The sequence below is a fragment of the Kogia breviceps genome, chromosome 12 (genome assembly GCF_026419965.1).
Source record: "Kogia breviceps isolate mKogBre1 chromosome 12, mKogBre1 haplotype 1, whole genome shotgun sequence".
Taxonomy (NCBI): Eukaryota; Metazoa; Chordata; class Mammalia; order Artiodactyla; family Physeteridae; genus Kogia; species Kogia breviceps.
In genome coordinates this window covers 87,543,299-87,563,785 of record NC_081321.1, presented here as the reverse complement: position 1 = coordinate 87,563,785, position 20,487 = coordinate 87,543,299, and the positions used below count along the sequence as shown (strand labels likewise).

The following is a 20,487-nucleotide window of genomic DNA, read 5'->3' as shown; positions in this document are numbered from 1 at the left end:
CAAGTAATGATGGATCTATTGTAAATGTCATTCTCCAAAGCTGATGCTTCAAGGGTGGTGTCATGAGTTATTCAAAGTTAGCCTTTCTGAGTTAGGAATTAACTTCCAGCAGGTCCAAGAGATGCCAAGAAAGAAGAGGGATCTGTTGGTGTGACAGATACTTTGCAAATGCAGTTCAAGTTGTTGGTGTTCGTAGAAGGACAAGGAGGGGAAAAGCTTATAAAGGTGCTCATGCTTCAACTCTTTAGTTCCTCATGGGAAGAAATGGAGAGTATAAACTTCCCAGTCTATCATTTAAAAAAATATCCTTTAAAAAAATTACACATGCAACATGTGTTTATTGCAGAAATGATTGAAATACAACTGTTAAAATTTTAAAAATAATTTCTGCTCTCTCAGTTTGATAAATGGCTCTTTATACATATTTATATTTTTAATCTACTTTTCTGTAGCTGTATGTGGTTTTTATCCAGAGTTAGATCATACTGTTTATACTGGGTTTTAGCTTGATTTTTTTTCATTTTTTATATCATGCATCTCTTCCTATATCAATAAATATTCCACTATAAGGACATTTTAAAAGGCTTTATAGTGTTCCATTTATGGACATACCATAATTTATTGGATCTATTTTCTTCTGTCAAATATGTAAATCGTTTTAAATTTCTGGTTACTATAAACAGGGCTTTAAAGACTCTCCTTGTACATCATGTTTACATTCATTTCTGATTATTTTCTTATGAAAAATCCCTAGTCTTGGATCTACTGAATCAAAACATTTCTGTAGAATATTTTTTAATATATGGTTGAGTCAGAAAAATAAACCTATTTTTAATTTCTGGTCTGTTTATCATAACTTATACAGTAAGGGCTAAGAGGAAACCAGATGGTGACCCTAAAGTTTTTCTGATATTTCAGTTTTCCTTCTTCTGGTTCCCTGCTGGGTTTTGCTATGCTTTTTTCCCCCTGCTATTTCTATTTTTGCTCCTCATGTAGAAATAAATGCTGGTGATATCTTTTATCTTGATTTTTCTAAAGCTCGTTTTTGGGACCCTTGGAGATAGGATTTTTAAGGGAAATTTGCATTTATTCAGTCACTTATTCATTCCACAAACATCTCTTGCAGTGAGTCTCAAACTGCAGTCCCTGGACCAGCAGCATCAGCATAAGTTGGGATTGTTAGAAATGCAGAGTCCCAGGCCCTGCCCAGGACCTGCCGTAGATATGTAAACAATATATTCTGGGACCAAGGGAGCCCAGGCTTAGAAGTTTTCATGGAAATATATGGCATCCAAGCTGGGCCTTGAAGGAGTTTTTTGGAGGAAGAATTGACGAAAGTAGAATTCCAGTCTTATAAAACAAATCTGAATATGCCTGGTAATTGAGGGGAATTTCCAGAAGTGAGAAGTGAGTTGAGATACAACATGCAGGATGAGGGTGAATTTTATTAAATGTGGAGTGTTTTTGCTCTGTGTGGCCCGGTTGCTATGGAAACCTGAAGGCCATCCTGCATGGTGTGGACCAGTGTGGGTCATGTGCTCTGTGTGCAGTTCTGTGAGATTTCTTAGCCTAGAGCTGGAGGCTTCTTTACCAGGAAGCAGAGTTTTAATCCAGCATGAAGTTTCCAGTTCTTTATTTGGGAGACGGTCTGTGGTCACAGAAGTCTGGCATCAAGAAGCCTTCTTCTCTACTAGCATCATGCCCTCCTTGACCTTGGGAATCCTTCAGGCTGAATGGGGAACAGGAGTCTGTCCCCCTTCCAAGGGAAGGCCAGACATGAACCTCAATGGAAGAACATCCTATTATCAAGGTCAAGGCCTTAGTCCAGCCCCTGCTGGAGGCTTCAAGAAGAGAAGCCCGTGCTTGTAACTTTAAAGATGGGTATCAGCATGAATTAAAGTTCTTTGGGTGAAATAACTTTCACCAAGGCCTCAGGTGAGAGCTTGGGCTTCAATTCATAAAACCCTTAGAACTCGTTTTAGGGAGTCAAGGAAGAGCTTGAGTTCTCACCCCAGACATGAGACTTGGAGCAGGATGGTGGGCCTTTCAGTGCCTCAGTGACTGCACCTATAAAATGGGGATAACAATTCTACCCCCTCCTAGGGTTTGTCAGTAGGATTAAATGAGATGATACATATACTGGTAAGCTCAAAAAGGTCATTGTTATGAAGACCCCATAATCATCCTAAGTAGTTCTTAATCTGGGGTCCATTGACAGGGTATTTCATGAGTGAGCTACAGGGGATGTGTAAATCCTCTGAAATTAAGTATGTAACTATGTTGTCTAAGCCACTAGCTACAGATGGATATTAAATTTTTTTTTTTTTTTTTTTTTTTTTTTTTTTTTTTTTTTTTTTTTGTGATACGCAGGCCTCTCACCATTGTGGCCTCTCCCGTTGCGGGGCACTGGCTCCGGACGCACAGGCCCAGCGGCCATGGCTCACAGGCTTATCCGCTCCGTGGCATGTGGGATCCTCCCAGACTGGGGCACGAACCCACGTCCCCTGCATCGGCAGGCAGACTCACAACCAGTGCGCCACCAGGGAAGCCCTATTAAAATTAATTGAAATAAAAATTCAGCTCCTCAGACACTTTAGCCACATTTCAAGTAGCTCAACGGCCACATTTGGCTAGTGGTTGCCATACTGGACAGCATCGTAGTTGTGGAAACTGAGGCTCTGGAAGGTTCATGACTCCCTGGGTGTGTTTGTTTGCTAGGGCTGCTGCCACAGACTGGGTGGCTTAAACAATAGAAATTTATTTTTTCTTGGATTTGGAGGCTTGAAAGTCCAAGACTAAGGTGTCAGTAGAGTTGGCTTCTTCTAAGGCCTCTGTCCTTGGCTTGTAGATTGCCATCTTCTCCCTGTGTCTTCACATCTGTATGTGTCTGTGTCTAAATTTTTCCTTCTTAGAAGGACACTAATCATTTTGGCTTAGGGCCCACGCTAATGACCTCATTTTAACTTGATTACTTCTTTAAAGACTATCTCCAAATAGGATTGCATTCTGAGGAACTAGGCATTAGGACTTCAACATAGCGTTTTCTGTTTGTTTTTTGGCTTTTTTTTTGCAGTGGGGCCAGGATTATTCAGTTTATAATACTGGGTATGCTGGCTAGTTGGTGGCCCTGACACACAAGTCTTACCCCACTTGTTTTTTCCCTCTGCCAGGCCTCATCCCTGTATTTCTGACCTTGTGTCTTCTTTTGCTGGCTCTGCAGCCCACCACTGTGCCCCAGGCATCCCCCTCAGCCTGGCCTTTTCCCTCCTTTTCAACCCTGGGGTGTGGCAGGGGCACAATTGCAGAGGTAGCAATGGTGGTGGGAACTGAGTCTGTGAGTTGATACCCGGGTCCCTCTGTAGCTCACAAAGTGAAACCTTCTCCCTGGGAGCTGATTGGTCGTTTGATGGGCCAATCAGGAGACTTAGCTGAGTGCAGACATGTGTTAATTTTCTGAGTGAAAAATCAATGCCCAGGCATCTAATTGGCTGTTTGGACATTAGCTAAGTGAACTTGACAATTTCTTCTTCAACAAGGACCTTTGTGATTTAAAACACACACACACACACACACACACACACACACACACACACACACATCCTAGCAAAAGCAGCAGTAGCAGTAACAATAATAGCAGCAACCTGACAAAGCAATGATGCACCTAAACCCTGTATGTTTAGGACCTCTGGGGTTTCATGTGGGGAATGCACCATTTTGGACTGTATAATCAGGTGATATTGAAGTAACTAGTTGCAGAGGAATAATTCATTCATTAAGAAAACGAAGTGCCTACTATGTGCCCAGGCCCTGTTCTAGGTACTAGGAATGCAAAGGTGAAGAAGACAGGCTCTGGGCTGTGGAGCTGAAATTTAGTGAATAGACAAGTGAACAGATAAGTGACTTTTGAGCTGAGACCTGAATGGAATGAGAAGTGAGCCCTTCGAAGACCTGGGCATTCCAGGCAGAGGGAACAGTATGTGCAGGTGCTCAGAGGAGGGAAGTGACAGAGGGCCTCTGAGACTGAGGGACTGAATAGGGTGGCAGGAGAGAGGAAATTGGAGAGGGCCAGATTTTGACCACATTGGCTAAAGGAAAGAGTATGGATTTTTTACACCAGGGGTAGGGGGATGCCACTGGTTTTGAGGAGGGAAGTAACATTTTAAAATTGACACTTGAAAATAATACTAATAATAGCTTGGACTTATTGAGTGTTTACCCTGTGCTAGGATATGTGTATGTATGATCTCATTTAATCCTTACATCCATGAAAGATGAATTATTAAGATCCCTATTTTATGGTAAGGAAAATTCAGCTTGGTGGCTAAGTGCATTTTCCAAGGTTATACCAACTACTAGTAACTGGTGGATCTGAGAGTTGAACTTAGCGACACTCTGAAGCTTGTGCTGCTGATACTAAACAGGTATTTGGTGGTCTGCAGCGACCCCTGATTGGGGGCAAGCCTTGTCCTAAACCCTGTGATACAGATAATTCCTGGCCTTTATAGAGGTTACTGTCTTAAATATGTGAGAGTATTAAATCCCAGCTTGGTGGGTACTTTAGAGAATATTTCTGCATACATGTTAGGAAGAAGCTTGGGGGTCCCCAGTCCAGTAAATTCATAGGTCAAGTGTTTTCTAAGCTGCAGTTCATGGAAATGTAAGTTATTTGTATATTATTCACAGTACCTGCAGGCTCATAAAATCTGCAGCTTCACTGAATCAGTGCTGCTGTTCACCAGATCTCAAAAATAATTCCTTTTACATGTTTCTTTCTCAAACCAGATCCTGGGGTTACTCTCCTATTGACACGTAGGTGAAGGTGATTGACCCTCAAATTTGTCAACTCTATGTAAACACACAAACCAGAACTGGCTTTTAATGCTAAGTAAATAAAAGAGGATAGACATACACCTAGCCGTGTGATGCTATAAGGGTAACCTAATCAGAGAGAAAAGGAAGAAAGAAATCTCTGGCACCATCTTGGGATGGACCCCTGTTTTCAGTCAAAAGAATTCCATTCTCTCAGCAGGGAGGTAATTGACAATAAGGAAAGAACAGCTGAAAAGGAAGTGCCCCGGAGCTTTCAACTTGGTTGCCTAGGATGGAAGAGATAAAAACGGTTTTTGCCTGGGGTTCTGATTTCAGGACCCAAGTTCAAACATCAAAGGCACATTGTCTCACCCCCATTTCCCCTTTGGAAGCCCAGGAGACTCAATCTGCAAAACCACGAACCAGCGTCTTGCTGCACAACGCTTCAGGGAAACAGCACAGTCCAGCATGTAAAAGCAAAAAGGTGGGGAGTGGGGGAGATTGGGCTGGTGCCTTCACCTTTATGCTCTTGGTTTTTTTTTGTTCCTGGAAATCTCTTTTCTTGGCCCTGCAAGATTACATCTTCTCTCTCGGCCCTTTTTTACATTGTGATATGCCGGACTGGCCAGCCTTTTCTTCACATCCCCTGTCTTAGGTAAGGGTGAGCCTGGCTTTCTGGGACAAAGTAGGATGGCTATTTGGCATTTGTCAGCTGTGATCTCTTGCCTTTGGGAGAGTCTCTCAAACTTCAAGAACACAGTAGCAAGCAAATGTGTTTCTTTTAATAATCATGTGAGTTTCATGCCCTGGCTCCATGAGCCTTAAACCTGCTGGCCATGAGAAGACGTAAAAGAGTCTATATTCTACTAAATTCTCCGAACTCCTACTGTGGAGACATTTTGGATGAGTTTACTATCAGTTAAAAGCTCCTCCCAGCTTCTTAGAAGTATACATTACAACATGGTTTTTTAAGCTACCTGTGCCTTATGAGATTCCGATAGATCTTTCTGGAAGGGGATCTAGTTCTTGCCTCTTGGTGAAAATCACTGCTTGAAAAATCCAGGCTCTGATGACGGGCGTTCCTGCCTTCTCCTCCCTTGCAACCTGTGGCCAGAGGCAATGGGGCCAGTGCAAGATGTTTCCACAGAACCCCACAGAGGTCCTGGAGTGAGAAACTTTTGCCGCCCCTGGAAGAGAACCCCTTGAGGATGGCAGGATCCCGATAAACTGCTGAATAATACACTTGAGCACCATTCTCAGAGGGTGACCCAGGACCGGCAGCATCAGCCTCTCCTGGAGCCCATCCCAGACCACCTGAGTCAGAAACTCTGCAAGTGGACCTGATGTTCTGTGTAATAACCAGCCCTCCAGGTGACTCTGATGCACTCAAGTTTGAGAAGCACCATATTAGAAAAACCCCTGCTCAGTAGGTTAGAAACTAAAGCAGGGCTTCATTGCGAGCATCAGTGATTTGGAAATACCTACAATGGAAGCGGTTAACATTTTCCTTCTCTGGCTCAAGTGACTTAATCCAGGGTTTTCAGGCAGCAGGCAAATCCTGATTTAGGCTCTTTTGAAGCCAAGGGACAGCTGATTTGCTCTAACAAGGTCTGTGGGTCACTAATACAACCCCGTGTTCTTATTCATTTGCTTACTTAATCATTCATTCATTCAGTCATTCATTTTACAGAGATGTATTGAGCACCTATATTCCAGGTACTGGTCTAGCAGGGTGAATGTGTATGCATTGTCCAAATGGGCTTAGATTTGAATGAATCAATTGCTTTGCCAGTTGCTACTGTGTGACATTGGGGTAGTGACTTAACCTCTCTGAGGCTTGGTTCCCTTAGCTATAAAATGGGGTCAATAGCTAGCTACTTTCTAGATAAGATTGTGAGGATTAAGATAATGAATAAAATGGCTAAGCTTGGTCCCAGGTACATGCTCAATAAACCATACTGATCATTCTTGATGTGACGTTAGTTAGAGATCTGAGAGGTCCTTTCTGGCTGGAATAGAAACTTCTGTTGGGAGGTGGTAGCAGAGAAGGTTGAGGCCAGATGGTCCATTTCAGTGATTCTGAATCCGGATGCACTATAGAATCTCATGGGGCGTTTGCAAGGAGAAATGCTGATGCCTGGGCCTCACCCCTAGGGATTTCAATTTAATTGGCTAGTCTGAGAAAGATGGGCTTGATCCTCCAACCAGGAGGAAGTGAGCCCTGCTCTAGAAACGTGTCTTGGTCCGATCATTTGTCATCAGTGGATTCCAGAGCAGAACATGTGTCTGGCAGCTGTCACCAGTGAGCCGTGCGCGATACCTTTGGGCTTGGGTTTCCTTCCTCAGCCATTTGGTTGCTGCCCTCGTCAGGGACTCAGAGCCCCATGAAACAGTTTGTTGAACTTGGCAAAGTGGTGTATTATGCTTGTGTTTACTCTTCTGAACCCATGGCGAATTGCTGAGCATTTTAACGCAGTCCCTCTGCTGTCAGATTCACAAGTTCCACATGAAGTCTCTTCAGACTGCATCCAAATGAAGGACCCACCCCTGTTACTCACACAGCTCCAGAGTTTTCTTCACTTATAATCAGACCAACAAACTCTTCGCCTGTGAATCTGTCCAGTCACGTTTCTAATGAGTTTCCTATGAAGTTAGCTATTTGACCTTCAAGTGTATTATTTTCATTGTTTTCATTTGATTACACCCAAGTCATTTTTCTAGAGGCTGGAGATTAGAAATAAAACAACCCAACACGCATGCTACTCCCTGGCTGTCCTGCCTCACCCTCTTGGGTTTCCTGGAATTCAGTATTTTCTAGTGCCTCAAATAACACCACTTGTACTTGAAGCTAATTTTTAAAGAAAAAAAAAAAAGGAACTGTATTGCCATGTAACTTAGGGTCTTTTGAAATGAACTGGGATGGCTCTGTTAAGTTGCCGAGGCTGCAAATTAGGAAGGCTCGTGGAGTGTAGAAGGGGGGTCTCTACAATGACCATACCCTACAGAGGAGATTTGGATATTGAAAGGGGGATTGGACTAGATGAACTATAACTTCTAACTTGCAGAGTTTGAGGTTCTTTTGATTTGGGAATTTGTGCTCCGCCCCCTCCAGTGACTTCTGACAGTGGGTTCATCTGGTAGGTACGGCTCCAAGATTGACATCTGTGCTTTGGAACACCACTGGGGACTGAAGAATGGACCGCAGTTAAGAGAACCAGGCTTGCGGAGTCCTTTGATGTCTTTGAGTGTTAGTTCACTCTTTCCTCTGTTCTCCTACCCCTCTCCCATCCCTCAAGGGCACAAATGCAATCTCAAGTGTGGATTCTGCCCATGCAGATCCATAATAATCCTGGATTTGATCCAGGCATGTCTTCGTTTGTTCTTCTTTCTTAAACTAAGATTTGCTGCCTAGTAATAACAGCTGACACTTACATGTCTGCTTACTGCTGCGTGCTGGGGTAATCCTTACAATGAGGAGAGAAGCTTCATTTTAACACATGAAGAAACTGAGGCAACAGAAAGGTTAAGTAACTTGCCAAGGTCACTCAGATGGATAAATGGCAGGACCTGGATTTGCACCCAGGTAGCCTGGCTTCGGGAGTCAAGCTCTTAAGCTCTGCAGTCTGTTGCCCAATGAAGCAGACTAGGATTTAGGGTTGACAGGAGAGCCATACCTCAGGGTCAAGCAGTGGCTAGAACCAGAGGTGTGGTGACCACAAGTTTGTCTTTTCCACCCTAAGTGATAAGGGTGGGATGAAACCATCTAACAAAGCCACCTGTGGGGATTTTCAGGAGAGGGAGACTAAGGCTGTTTTCACAGAGGGTGGGATTTCTATCCCTTCACTGTGCACATTGGGGGAAGGATGCCTTTTTCCAGAAGTTCACTGTGGAGGAGGGTGGAGTCCAATGGTTGGTCCTACACGGTGCCCTGATCCCTTCTCCCACACAGCCCCTCTATCCTGGTCATGTCCCCTGCCCTCCTAGTATTTGCTCTTGGTCTCCCCAGATGACACTAATAAATGGTACTCGGCCAGCCTTTTACATCTGCTCTTCCTCGGGCAGCTTATACACTTTCTTTCATTTCGTCTGCGTTCTGTGGAGTCCACTGCTGGCGGTGGGTGGCCTGCTTGACTCTGGTTCTCCTTGGGCATGCCAGCCGACATCCAGAAAGAGTTTTGGTTTAAGGAAAGACAATGAGTGAACTAAAGAGCCTTTCATTGTCCAAACCAGGAAGCACACTGAGTCAACTCTGACCAACTCACTGATGGTGGGAGAGCTGCCAGTCTAGGTTAATTTTCTCACTCTCACTGCCCTGGGCTTTCAGACTCAAGGGGTTAGAGGACCATCTTGTGAAGGTCTGAGCCCATGAGGTGTCTGAAATTTAGTTCTGCAGAGGGAACTCTTAAAGTATGAATCTTGTATTGACTAAATGACCCAATTAGGCTGCAGACAATTCTCGCCAAGGAAAGATCGCTCCATTTCTGAAATGAAAAAGAAAATGACTTTCTGGGAGGATCTTCCTGAACTTTAATAAAAGAGCATCCTGAGGAGTGGAATGGTACTTCTATCTGAGGGCTTGGGAAAGGAACAAAAATGCTGCTAATGTGAGGAGGCCCTGCCGTGGAGCAAATGGCAGCATATCCTGGAACTGATTTAGGAGATGGAGTCGATGGAAGGCAAAGGCATGAAGAGAACTCAGACTGGTCCATTCTAGGCTCTTGGCCTTTCACTTAAAACCGACAGATGAGTCTTCTTCTCTTGAGGTTACTTACACGTTAAGCAGAAAGAGAGCCTCCATTTTTTTATCACCTGCTTCTCATGGAACGTGCTGTTAATTGATTCTCACCCTCTCCCTCCCCAAGCTCATTTTCTTCCTAAATGGCCTCATATTTGGCTCTAAATGACCAGGGGATGGTTGAAATCCCAAAGATCTCCTCACTCATTGGCGTCTCTCCCAGGCCAGGCCACTGTTTTTATCGTATGCATTTTCTCAAGTTATACAAGTTGTGCTATTAACCCCAAGGGAGGGAGGTTAGGCGTTGGGTAATTAGCGTGGTGGTGAAAGCCAGGCAATCAGAAGGCAGAACTGGACTGTCAAATTGAACATCTGATGAAATTCAGAATTAATTGGGAGAAGTAGCTGTTACTATAGCAGCCAATTCCCACTCTCCCTTGAAATGAAAAATAAACAGAAAACAAGAATAATTCAAGTTGGTATCCGGGAAGAAGGCCCTCCTGCGGAACAGTAGAAGAAAAAGGAGAGAGTCTGGATATTTTAGGATATGCCGAGACAATGGTAAAACCAGCTTGTGCAAACAGAACCCAAGGTGTTTTTGATGGTTCAGTTCCACGCCTGTTTTCTCTAGGAATCTCCTCTGGCCCACTCAGGCTGCCTCACCCATCGTTCTCGCTGCTCATCTGGGGACTTAAAGTCTGTATCCCACAGGTTAGCATTTGATTTATTTTATAAGTACTAGTTTTGTACAACTAGATAGCAACTCCTTGAGAACAAAGACCGCCATATGCTACATTTGGATCTCCTTTAACACATAGCAAAATGTTCAGATAAATGCTTCAGATAGGCTGATAAACAAGGATTGTCAGAAAAGGGAGTGATGTTGGTTCTCCTTAATGAAGGAGAATCTTTACTGAGTATTAGGCAAGGAGAGTAAACCTTTGATGGAGGAAAGTGGTGGGGGGTCGTGGCAAGAGTATAAGCTTTCAAGCCACCCACATTTGGGATCAGATCCTTACTGGTTATCTGCCCAACAGACATGCATACAGAGGAGCATCAAAAGACACACACAACAACACAATTAGCAAAAAATAAGAGACTGGGCTTCCCTGGTGGCGCAGTGGTTGAGAGTCCTCCTGCCGATGCAGGAGACACGGGTTCGTGACCCGGTCAGGGAGGATCCCACGTGCCGCGGAGCGGCTGGGCCCGTGAGCCATGGCCGCTGAGCCTGCGCGTCCGGAGCCTGCGCTCCGCGACGGGAGAGGCCACAGCAGTGAGAGGCCCACGTACCACAAGAAAAATAAAATAAAAATAAAAAGACACACACAGGATTGTTCATAGCAGCATGATTCGTAATGACCCTCACCTGGAAACAGCCCAGATGTCTCTCACCAGTAGAATGGATAAGTAAGCATGACACACTCACAAATTGGAGTACTCTACAGCAAAGAGGATGGACGGTCTTTGACTACATGGGACGGCATGGATTATTCTTAGAAATATAATGTGGAACGAATGAAGCCAGATGCAAAAGAATATACTGTATGCTGCATGATTCCATTTTTAGAAAACTCAAAATCCAAAACTCATCTATGATATTGGCTTATATACATATCCTCGGGGAGATGGTTAGTGACCGAAGAGGACGTGCGGGGCGCTGGCCACATTGTTTCTAGATCTGAGCGCAGGTCCTCTATTTATGAAGTAGGGGTGATATTAATGTCTCATAGGATTATTAGTCTTGGATGTGACAATCCATGGCATGCAGTAATTGCTCAGTAAGTGTGAACTATGGTGATTATGAATCGGCCTTCTAGGAGAGGAGAGGTCACCGTCTGGGGAGGCTCTTGGGGTGATGTGAGCCCTGCACTGTTTTCATGGGTCCAGGATCCTGGATGCTACCCTGTCCCTTGTTCCGTATGTCTGTTGTTCTTGGCGATGTTTGGCTGTGTGTCCGTCAAGCTCCTTGTGGGAATTCAAGGCCTCTGTGTTTCCTTCATAGTCTGTTGCTTCTTTCTCTTGTCGTAGTCCCTGGCACCTGTCCACCCTGGTGGTCCTGCTCTCGGCGCTCCTGTCCCTGCTTCACTCATGTTGCTCCTTTTGCCGGGCTGACCTTTCCTCCCCTTCTTACTCTGGTAAAGATTTCTTCCAATATCCCCAGCGCCGTGCATGTCATGGGTGCTTTGTAAAGTTTCTGTGGCTCTTCTAGAAACCTGGGTCTGCACCACATGGACCTGGCCCCCGCACTGTGGGCTGACTCAAGTTGAGCTCAGTTTCTATTCAGGGCTTTAATTTTCCTGGTAGGCTTGGCATGTCAAGGGCCATAGTTTGCCCTACCATTCTGGAGCCACAGGGCTTCTGGGTAGAACTGTCTGGCCAAGAGACACAGGCTTTCATTTTTCAGAAAGGAAACCCTTCCCAACTGGTGGAAAATAAGCTTTTGCTTAGTGACTAATAACAAAAACACAGACAAGATTTCTGGGCTTATAAATAACCAGTTGTAAAAGTGCCCAAGGGAAGCAGCCCTTTTTGCCAGAAGAATGGCTGAGAGCGTTCCTGTCACCTGGCGGATAGGGACCTCACCACGGGCAAGGAGTCGTGGGCCAGGGGTGCGGAAGCCGGTCATTCTTCAGGACGAATTCCCAAGGCCTTGCTGTTATACATTATAAATCCTGGGCTATTCTGGAAAAATAATAGCTGATCTCTAAGGTTCTTCCTGCTCGAAAATCCTGTGATTCTGCGGAGCCACAGCGTGTTTTAAAGAGTGATGCCGGCCGGGAGAGGAAAGTCTTAGGGTTTTGTTTGCCAGAGCTGCCTAAGAGGCAGATGAAGTAATTATGAGAATAGCTTCCATTGATTGAGCAGCGGCCAGGGCACCGTGCTCAGGGTGCTAGGCCCATGAGCTCACTGAATCCCCCATTACCGTGTGAGGAAGTTGTTAGCCTCCTTTGACTGATGAAGAGACTGAGCTTCAGAGGGATTGACGTATATGGATAGCAGTATGGCGGCTAAGAGGGTGGAGTGTGCCATCAGACCGTGGGCCCAGGCCTTGAGCTTGCTTTGTGGCCGTGGCAGTTATTAACCTTGCTGTACCCGGTACCCGGGCTTTCTCATCTGTAGAACAGAGATACTCATAGGACCAAAGCCATATGAAATAATTCGTGAAAAATGCCATGGGTACAGTGCCTGCACATAGTAGGCCTTCAGTAAATGCTGCTGTTATTAGGAAGGGCTCAGGAATGTATAATACCAGCTGGACTCCTGGATGAATCACTGATGCCCCAAGTCTAGAAATGTCATTTGCATTTAGCTAATGTGCCTGCGATCAGGGCCTTGACCCTGACTCCAGCTGCTTCCTGCTGCAGGGCTGGGGGTGGGATCTCAGAGCCTGGCCTGGCCCCGTGGACACATGGACAGTTCTCTCGCCCGGCTGCCCACCAGCCCTACCAGCAACAGTGAGGCTATCGCCTCGTTCATCCATTGTTTCCCAAACTGGCTCCCAGCTAGGTCAGTAGGAGTACTGCAGTGGCTAAGTCGCCCTGCAAAACTCAGAGTTGAAGAAACTAGATTCTCCAAGGGATGATCAAGTATTAGCATTTTCCAAATATTTTATCTATGTTTTACCATGGAACCCTTCTTTTCCTCCAGAGTGTCTTGTGGGACTAGTGTTCCATGAAACCTGCATTGGAAGCTGTTCCCCAGCCCCCTCTCCAAATGCAGTCAGCAAAGAGGCAAGAGTGAACAGAGGGGAGATCATTCAGAAGGGGGCGGCCGGGGACGTGAGACAGGTGGACAGGATCAGGCTCTATTTTAGAGGTAGGACCAGAAGGGCTTACTGATGGAGGCTGTTTAGTAAAACATTTGACATATTGAACTGTGTCAAACTGAATTGTGTTTATATCTCCTTGATACCAAGTTAGCCGGTTGGAAAGGGATACATCTGGTCACTGAAACAGTCCTTTTGTCTGCCTGCAGCCAGTGACCCACACATTCTGATGGTTACTGAAGGGGCCAGTGGCTTTGACCTCCTTCAAGGATGCATCAGACTCTTTCGGGGTGTGAGGCTCCTTGTTTATTTCCCTGTCAAAGTACTTTCTTTCCCTCTTCCTCCTCCTCCCTGCCCCCACTGGTTTTTAAAATTAGAAAACCCACTGCCCTCTCCAGGGCCTATCACTCTGTCATTTTTAGAGGCTGAGCCATGCATCTTGAGGCAACTTTTCTAGTTTCCAAATTTTATTGTTAATGAAAAGCGCACAACAGGCTGAAATCCCTGGCAAGAGCCAAAGCTGCAGGGCACACCGAGGCCAGCAGATGCAGGAGCAGCCAATTTTTATCTGGCTGTTCCCTCTCCTCCTCCTCCCTGCCCTCCTCCTTCTCTCTTCGTTTTATCAGAGAGGTTTGGCTGGACTTGAAGGAGCCAAAAAGGAACTGGAGGAGCCTGAGCTTCCAGCAGCCAGTGACAAGGTATGGGAGGACAGGGGACCCAGGCTGGGAGCACGTTCCAGTTCATCGAGCGCGTCTGGCTCAGTGCTAGGCCCTGGGGTCCCATAGTAGTGATAATAACATTAATAACTAACGTTATTGAGTGTATGCCATAAATACAAGGCTTGTTTTAAACATTTAACATATCTGATATCAAAAAACCCTCCCAGCAATTCTAGGAAGTACTTACTGATATTATTCACATTTTACCATTGACTAAAGTGTGAGGCACAGAGAGGGTAGGCAACTCCCCCAGAGTCACACAGCAAGTAAGAGGGAGGTCTAGGAATCTACTTAGGAGTGTCTGATTCCAAAACTACAGTTTTTACCTTGCAAGTCCAGGCTCAAAGTCCCGGCAGAGGAAATAAATATGTAAATCAGCAAACATAGCCACAAAGTTCGAAAGTGCTGTGTTGCAAGTATCCATTATGAGAGGTAGAAGGGAGGCAACATAGGCATCAGATTTGAGTTCATCCTTGACTGATGAGTTGGAGTGTCCCTGGCAGGTAAGACAGGTGGGAGTAAAGGCAGAGGGCAGAGCATGGAGGTGGGAAACAGCAGTATGTTTGTGTGTGATTGGGAGAAACAGTGAACAGGCTGGCATCGGTGGGCATAGGGGGCCTGACAGGCAGTGGTAGAAGCCGACGAGATGGAGGGAGGTAGGCAGAGGTCCTTCAGGGAAGGAGGGTCTTGGGTACCCTACCAATGTTTTTATACCACATCCCTTGGAAGGATGGATTTCAACACAATTATTATTTTGTCTTTGCTCAAAGGACATCTTATGTGAAAGCCCCAACTGTAAAGCAGATAGCAGTGGAGTGGCTTTGGCTGAGGTGGAGCTGAGGACCTAGGGCCTGTCCTTCATGATCTCCCCTAACCTACCCCCAGGCATCTGCCTGGAACTCCTAGGACTCAGTCGAGCAGAGTTTGAGCATTACTGCTAGAGAATATCAGGTCTGGGGAGAGAGAAGCATTTAGTGCCATGTAGTTATGTAGTATAATGGTCCAGAATGCATTTATGAAGTTTTGAATTCCCTCATTTAATGAATATTAATTGAGCCCCTTTGCCAAAAGACATTGAGCGCTGGGGATACATCAGTGAATGAAATAAACCAACCCTCATTTAGATTCTAGTGAGGTAGACAGAATAAATGCACAGACTAGATATGTAATAGGGCTAAAAGGGGTCCATAGGACATGTAGGACCTGGTGGCCACATTTGGAACTTCGGGTTTTATTTTGAGTGAGATGGAAAGTCTGGAAGGTTCTCAGCAAAGAGAGGGCAAGTTCTGCCACCCGTTTTGGGGTCCGGGTAGCTGGTCTGTATCAAATGGTTAATAAATGGGTAGTTGTGTCTGTTGTTCCCCATCTACGGGGAGGCAGTTCTGGTGGGAGGGTCTTGTGAGAAATGAACCCGGTAAAGGGAGCAGTGGGGTCCTCAGAAGAGAGAGGCACATTCCCCGTACTATTACAGACGCCAAGTCCAGTAACAGCAGCGATGATGTCATCGTCCACCTGCCTGGGAAACTTGCCCATCTCCTCGTGACGCCGTGGACTGATTTGTTTGTCCAGCGACATCTCTGTTGTCCCCTCTCGCACGGTCTGTAGTCATTAGTGAGCTTGTCAGTTAAACAGGGTGTTTGTGTATCGCCGTTCCTCCCGCAGTGTTCGAGAACAAAGATAAGATTGTGATCATCATGGAGTACGCCAGCAAAGGGGAGCTGTACGACTACATCAGCGAGCGGAGGCGCCTTAGCGAGAGGGAGACCAGACACTTCTTCCGGCAGATCGTCTCCGCCGTGCACTATTGTCACAAGGTACGGCCGGCCCCGCCACAGCTTTGGCCCCAGACGGTTTTCATGGCACCCCGTGATTCTGCTCATATTATGAAGGTGACATCTGTTCATAGTAGTATGGATGGAGAATTCATAAACCAGAAAGAAGAAAATCACCATCACCCAGAATCCAGGGATAACCCACTCTTGACATTTTTGTTTGTTGTTTTCCAATCTTCTTCCCCCTACTCCTCACATTTATTTTTCATTTAAATTCTTAATTTTGAATCATTTTAGATTTACAGCAGAGCTTCCGAGATAGTACAGAGAGTTCCCATGCACCTCTCACTCGGTTTACTCTAATGCTAACATCTTACAGGACTGTAGTACACTTGCTAACATGGAGACACCCACATTCATTTATCGCTATTAACAAAACTCCAGATTTTACTCGGATTTCGCCAGCTTTACACCAGTGACCTTTCTCCCTTCCAGGGTGCAATCCACATGCAATCGATGTGGTACACATTGCATGTAGTTTTACATTTCTGTCTGGCTTTTTCACTTAGGATTTTAATCTAAACATTTTCCCATGTTACTAAAAAGTCTCTGGAATTATTGTGATTGTTGGACACTTAGGCTGGTTCTAATTTCTGGTTATTAGAAATAGCGATTGACATCTTTATACATTAACCTTTTTTCTCTCATTTGAATAATTTCCTTAAGAGAAATTCCAGAAGTGCACTTAGCGGGCCATAGGTTCCGAACCTTTCTATGCCCTGGTTTCTTTGCCTTGCACAGGTTATATCCACAGAGGTTACGTACACACATGTACAATTTTATTGCTACACAACTGATGGGATGTGCTCTTAATCCAGCCAGTTTAGCTACCCTTGGTCTCTGGAGAAGGGAATGAAGTACACAGATAGTTCCAAGCCATACTTCAGCCAATTAGTATTTATCATTTTAGTCCTGATTTCCATCCCATTCATGCTTTTCCCCAGAACTGTCACACCTGGAACAGTCCTTCACTTTGAGGACAGTAGTGACTTGAATCCAGCATGCCATCCAAAACAGAGTCAGCTTCTTCGTTTGAATGATTGCAACACGGGGCCTTCTGGTTTGTTAAATATTCTGGTTAATTGAGAACGAATCTGGAACGATCATCTTCTAATTACTTACAATCGAAAACCCTTAACCCACGTGGACATTATTTAACTTCTCTCTGCTGACTCAAAAGGCACTGATGATTCAGATCGTACAGTGTTTTGTATTGTATCATCAGGCGTCGTCATAAAGCACCACCGATCCTGTTTTCATTATTTGAAGTGTGTGAAACTTGGATTTCGTATGCATGGGGCTTTAGTCGGCGCATTCCATCTTACGACAACTGGGAATGCAACAGTGTAAACCAAACTACTCCCAATATTTAAAATTAAACGAAATCAGCTACCTTGCTTGCCGTATCTTTCCTCCAGGAGCCCTGGTTTGTGCGTTTCTGAATCCCCGAAGATTTGGGTTAGAAAGAGGGGTAGAAATACATGTTTTCACCTCTCCAGTCAAGTGCTTTTAGAGATACTAGGAACTGTCAAATAGAAAGGAAAATAAGCAATAAAGTACCAGCTGTGAACATGCAGATTCTGAACTAAAGACATCCTGAGTGAAAGACAAAGAATTGCTAGCCAGTTGGTTTTCTTGAAAGGGCAGCTTCAATTGCCAAGGTCCTTTATGCTGAATGATGTTAAAAAACGTCCTCCCAGCCCCAATAGCTGGTTCTTTCAGTTTCTCTTCCCCCGCTCACCCGTCCCCTTGAAAGATCATTGGGTTTTACAAAGAATTGAGCAGGACAGTTGTTACTGCTGTATAGACCAACAGCCTATTGGTTAGGGACTTCTTTTCACCCTTCAGCTGGCTGTCTGCTTGTCACTGGGCTCATCTGCCAGCTTTGGCAGCATTTGCTTGAATGGAAAGGTCCCGCAGTATGGCGGCGGCTTGCTTTGATCTCAGTGGCCTCTCCCACCTTCCCCCTTCACTCCACACTGAGTCCTGCCCAGCAGAGAGGAACCTTCCCTCCCGGCTGCTTAGGAAAGAACCCTTGGGAACGCTTCTGTTATCCTCAGGACAGATCTGCATGGTTTCCTGGGTCAGAACAGATTGAGCCAGGCACTGGGGAGACAGGTAGACAGACAGACAAGCAAGGTCTGAGAGCCCCACATTCTGAGTCCCCAGCAGAGTAATCTGCTGCTTCCCTGGGAATTGCATCACAGACAGACAATGTTTGCCACCGCCCGGGACTAGATGGCTTTCACACAGTGGAATTACATTCCGACAAAGAATCCCCCCGCTGTTTTACAGGCTCTGGGGGAGAATGGATTCCTGTCATTTTTCCCTTAACCACACAGCAAGTGACTAATGCTCTCCTGTCGCTGGTGCTGTGCTGGTCGCTGGCAGGGAGCTTCATGACAGCGAGAGAGGCCCTGTAGGATGGGGGTGAAGACCACCGGCGCGCTGGCGCATTTCTTTAATCTGTCAAAGATTTTCCTTTGCTCACTCTCCTCCTCCTTCCTCCCCCTCTCCCACTTTCTCTCTCATCCCAACTGCTCCCATTCAATTCCCTGCCTGTCTTCTCATTTCAGAATGGTGTGGTCCACCGGGACTTGAAGCTGGAAAATATACTGCTCGATGACAGCTGTAATATTAAGGTAAAGCTCTTGCCTCATTGATTGATATGCCAGACCTGGGGTTTACAGCTGGTTGAAGGCTTAAACTCTGCTCCAGGCTGCAGCCTACGAATAAGGCGGCCACTTCCTTCCCGGCAGGCGGGTGGGGAGAATCACTGGGTTTGAGCCCTCAGTTTAGTTCCAGTGGTTGAATTCATTCAACGAGCATTTATCGATCTCTAACGACATGCCAGACATTGTCCTAAAAGTTGACTAGAATACAGTCCCTGCCCTCGGGAAGCTCATAGTCTGTAATTAGCACCGTCAAAATACTTACAACAATAACCTAGTGCATTTGTATTTCGTAGCATCTTTGCCCGATATCACTTAAATTCAATCTTCACAGCAATCATCAGATAGATACGGTTATTTACATCATTTCACAGATAGGGAAACTGAGGCACAGAGACGTTAAGTAACTTTCCTGAGATAACACAGTGGTAGGTAGTGGAGTTGGGGTTTGAACCCATGTCTCTCTGACCCACCGAGCCCAAGTTTGGGAATTTGCCCGCAGGCCCGCAATTTATTATCTCTCTCTGCCACTTCTCTGTCACTTCCACCCCGTCTTCTACTTCTCCCTTCCAACTCCTCCCCACCACCCCCTCACCCCCCCCCCCCACCCCCAGCTGTGGAACTGGGAAGCCTACTGAAATGGTGGCGGTGATGGCTTTTGGGAAAGAACATGCCAGCAAGTGATGGGGTTGACTGTCACGGGGCGTATTATTGCGGGCTGCTGACGGAGCTAGAGAAAGCTCTCCTGGCCCACAGGGTTCAAGTGCCTCCTGCAGAGCACTCCGAATGGCCTTTTGATCATGGCTGCAAAGTAAGCAAATACGGTTTCAAAATAAACTGGAGCTTGCCGCATGGGTTTCATTATGAAATGGCCTTAGTACTCCCAGCACCAGGGGTCCCTCTCATTGGCCGCTGGTGACATTAGTGCCTCATCCCTGGTCCCTTGACCAAGCATGGGAGTGACCTGGCGTCATCCCCTTTTTTTGTTGTTGTTGCTCTCTGTTGGGGGAGTGCATCACAGGGAAGCTGTTTCCTTGCTGGGACGGTTGGAGTTGCTTTGGTGTTTGGATTCTGGTTGCAGATCATGGTGGCAACCATTAGTCACCATCGTCCTTTGAGAGGCCCCTGGAAGCCACATCCGGGTGACCTCTTGTTTTTTGTGAGTGGTTGACCGTGATCACATATTTCTCTGTAGCCCACAGAGTAAGGAGGAAACACTCGGTCAAGTTAGTCTTTCTAGGAACAGGAAGTGAAATCTCAGGGTCTCTCCATTTCTGGCAAAGTGGTTGGATTATTCCAGAAGGAGCAGTGGCTGCAGAGTTAGAAAATTCCATCCTGTGTGGGTTACTAGCTGTTTGACATTGGGAGAGCCACTTAACCTGTTTCCTCAGCCATAAAATGGGGAGAGGGTGATGCCCACAGGCTTGTTTTGAGGACTGAACCAGATGCTCTGCCTTTAGCATTAGCTGAGCACTGTGCAGTGAGTCAAGGTTAAGAGCAGTGGCTTTGGAGTTGCATGGCCTGGGTTTGAAGTGCAACCCTGCCCCTTACTAACGGCAGTGTTTCAGATTACTTATTCACATATCTAAGTCTCAGTTTCCTCATCTGTCTAGTAAGGATGCCAGCCCCTTTCTTTGGGGATTGTTGTTTATCTGTTCATTTTTAAATGAGTATTTGCTGAGTCGTTACCATGTGTCAGGCCCTGTGCCCCGTCCTGGACAGTCAGTGACAAACGTGAGGATTTTAGACAATATGTCATCAACGCACTCAGCACCTACCTATTAACATCCAAGGCCCCAGCTGACAAGGCTGCCCGCTGGGGAGGGAAGTGAACAGGAAGTGAGCTCTCTGAAGGCGCCGGGGCGCGGTGGTCAGGCCACGGCTAGAGAATTGGGTTCTGGTCTGAGGGGCCCATTCTAAGCGTTTGTATCATCCACCCTGGTAACTTTCTCTG

General features: G+C 45.9%; 1 protein-coding gene across 2 annotated transcripts in view; it reads left to right on the top strand.

The window, feature by feature from the left end:
• NUAK1 (NUAK family kinase 1) overlaps window positions 1–20,487 on the top strand; it is a 70,216-nt gene that overhangs the window by 31,396 nt on the left and 18,333 nt on the right. For both annotated transcript variants that reach the window (XM_059080736.2, XM_067010025.1), the window contains exons 3-4: window positions 15,692–15,843; window positions 18,438–18,503. In XM_059080736.2, coding sequence (XP_058936719.1) covers window positions 15,692–15,843; window positions 18,438–18,503 — 218 coding nt within the window. The remainder of the gene's footprint in view (window positions 1–15,691; window positions 15,844–18,437; window positions 18,504–20,487) is intronic.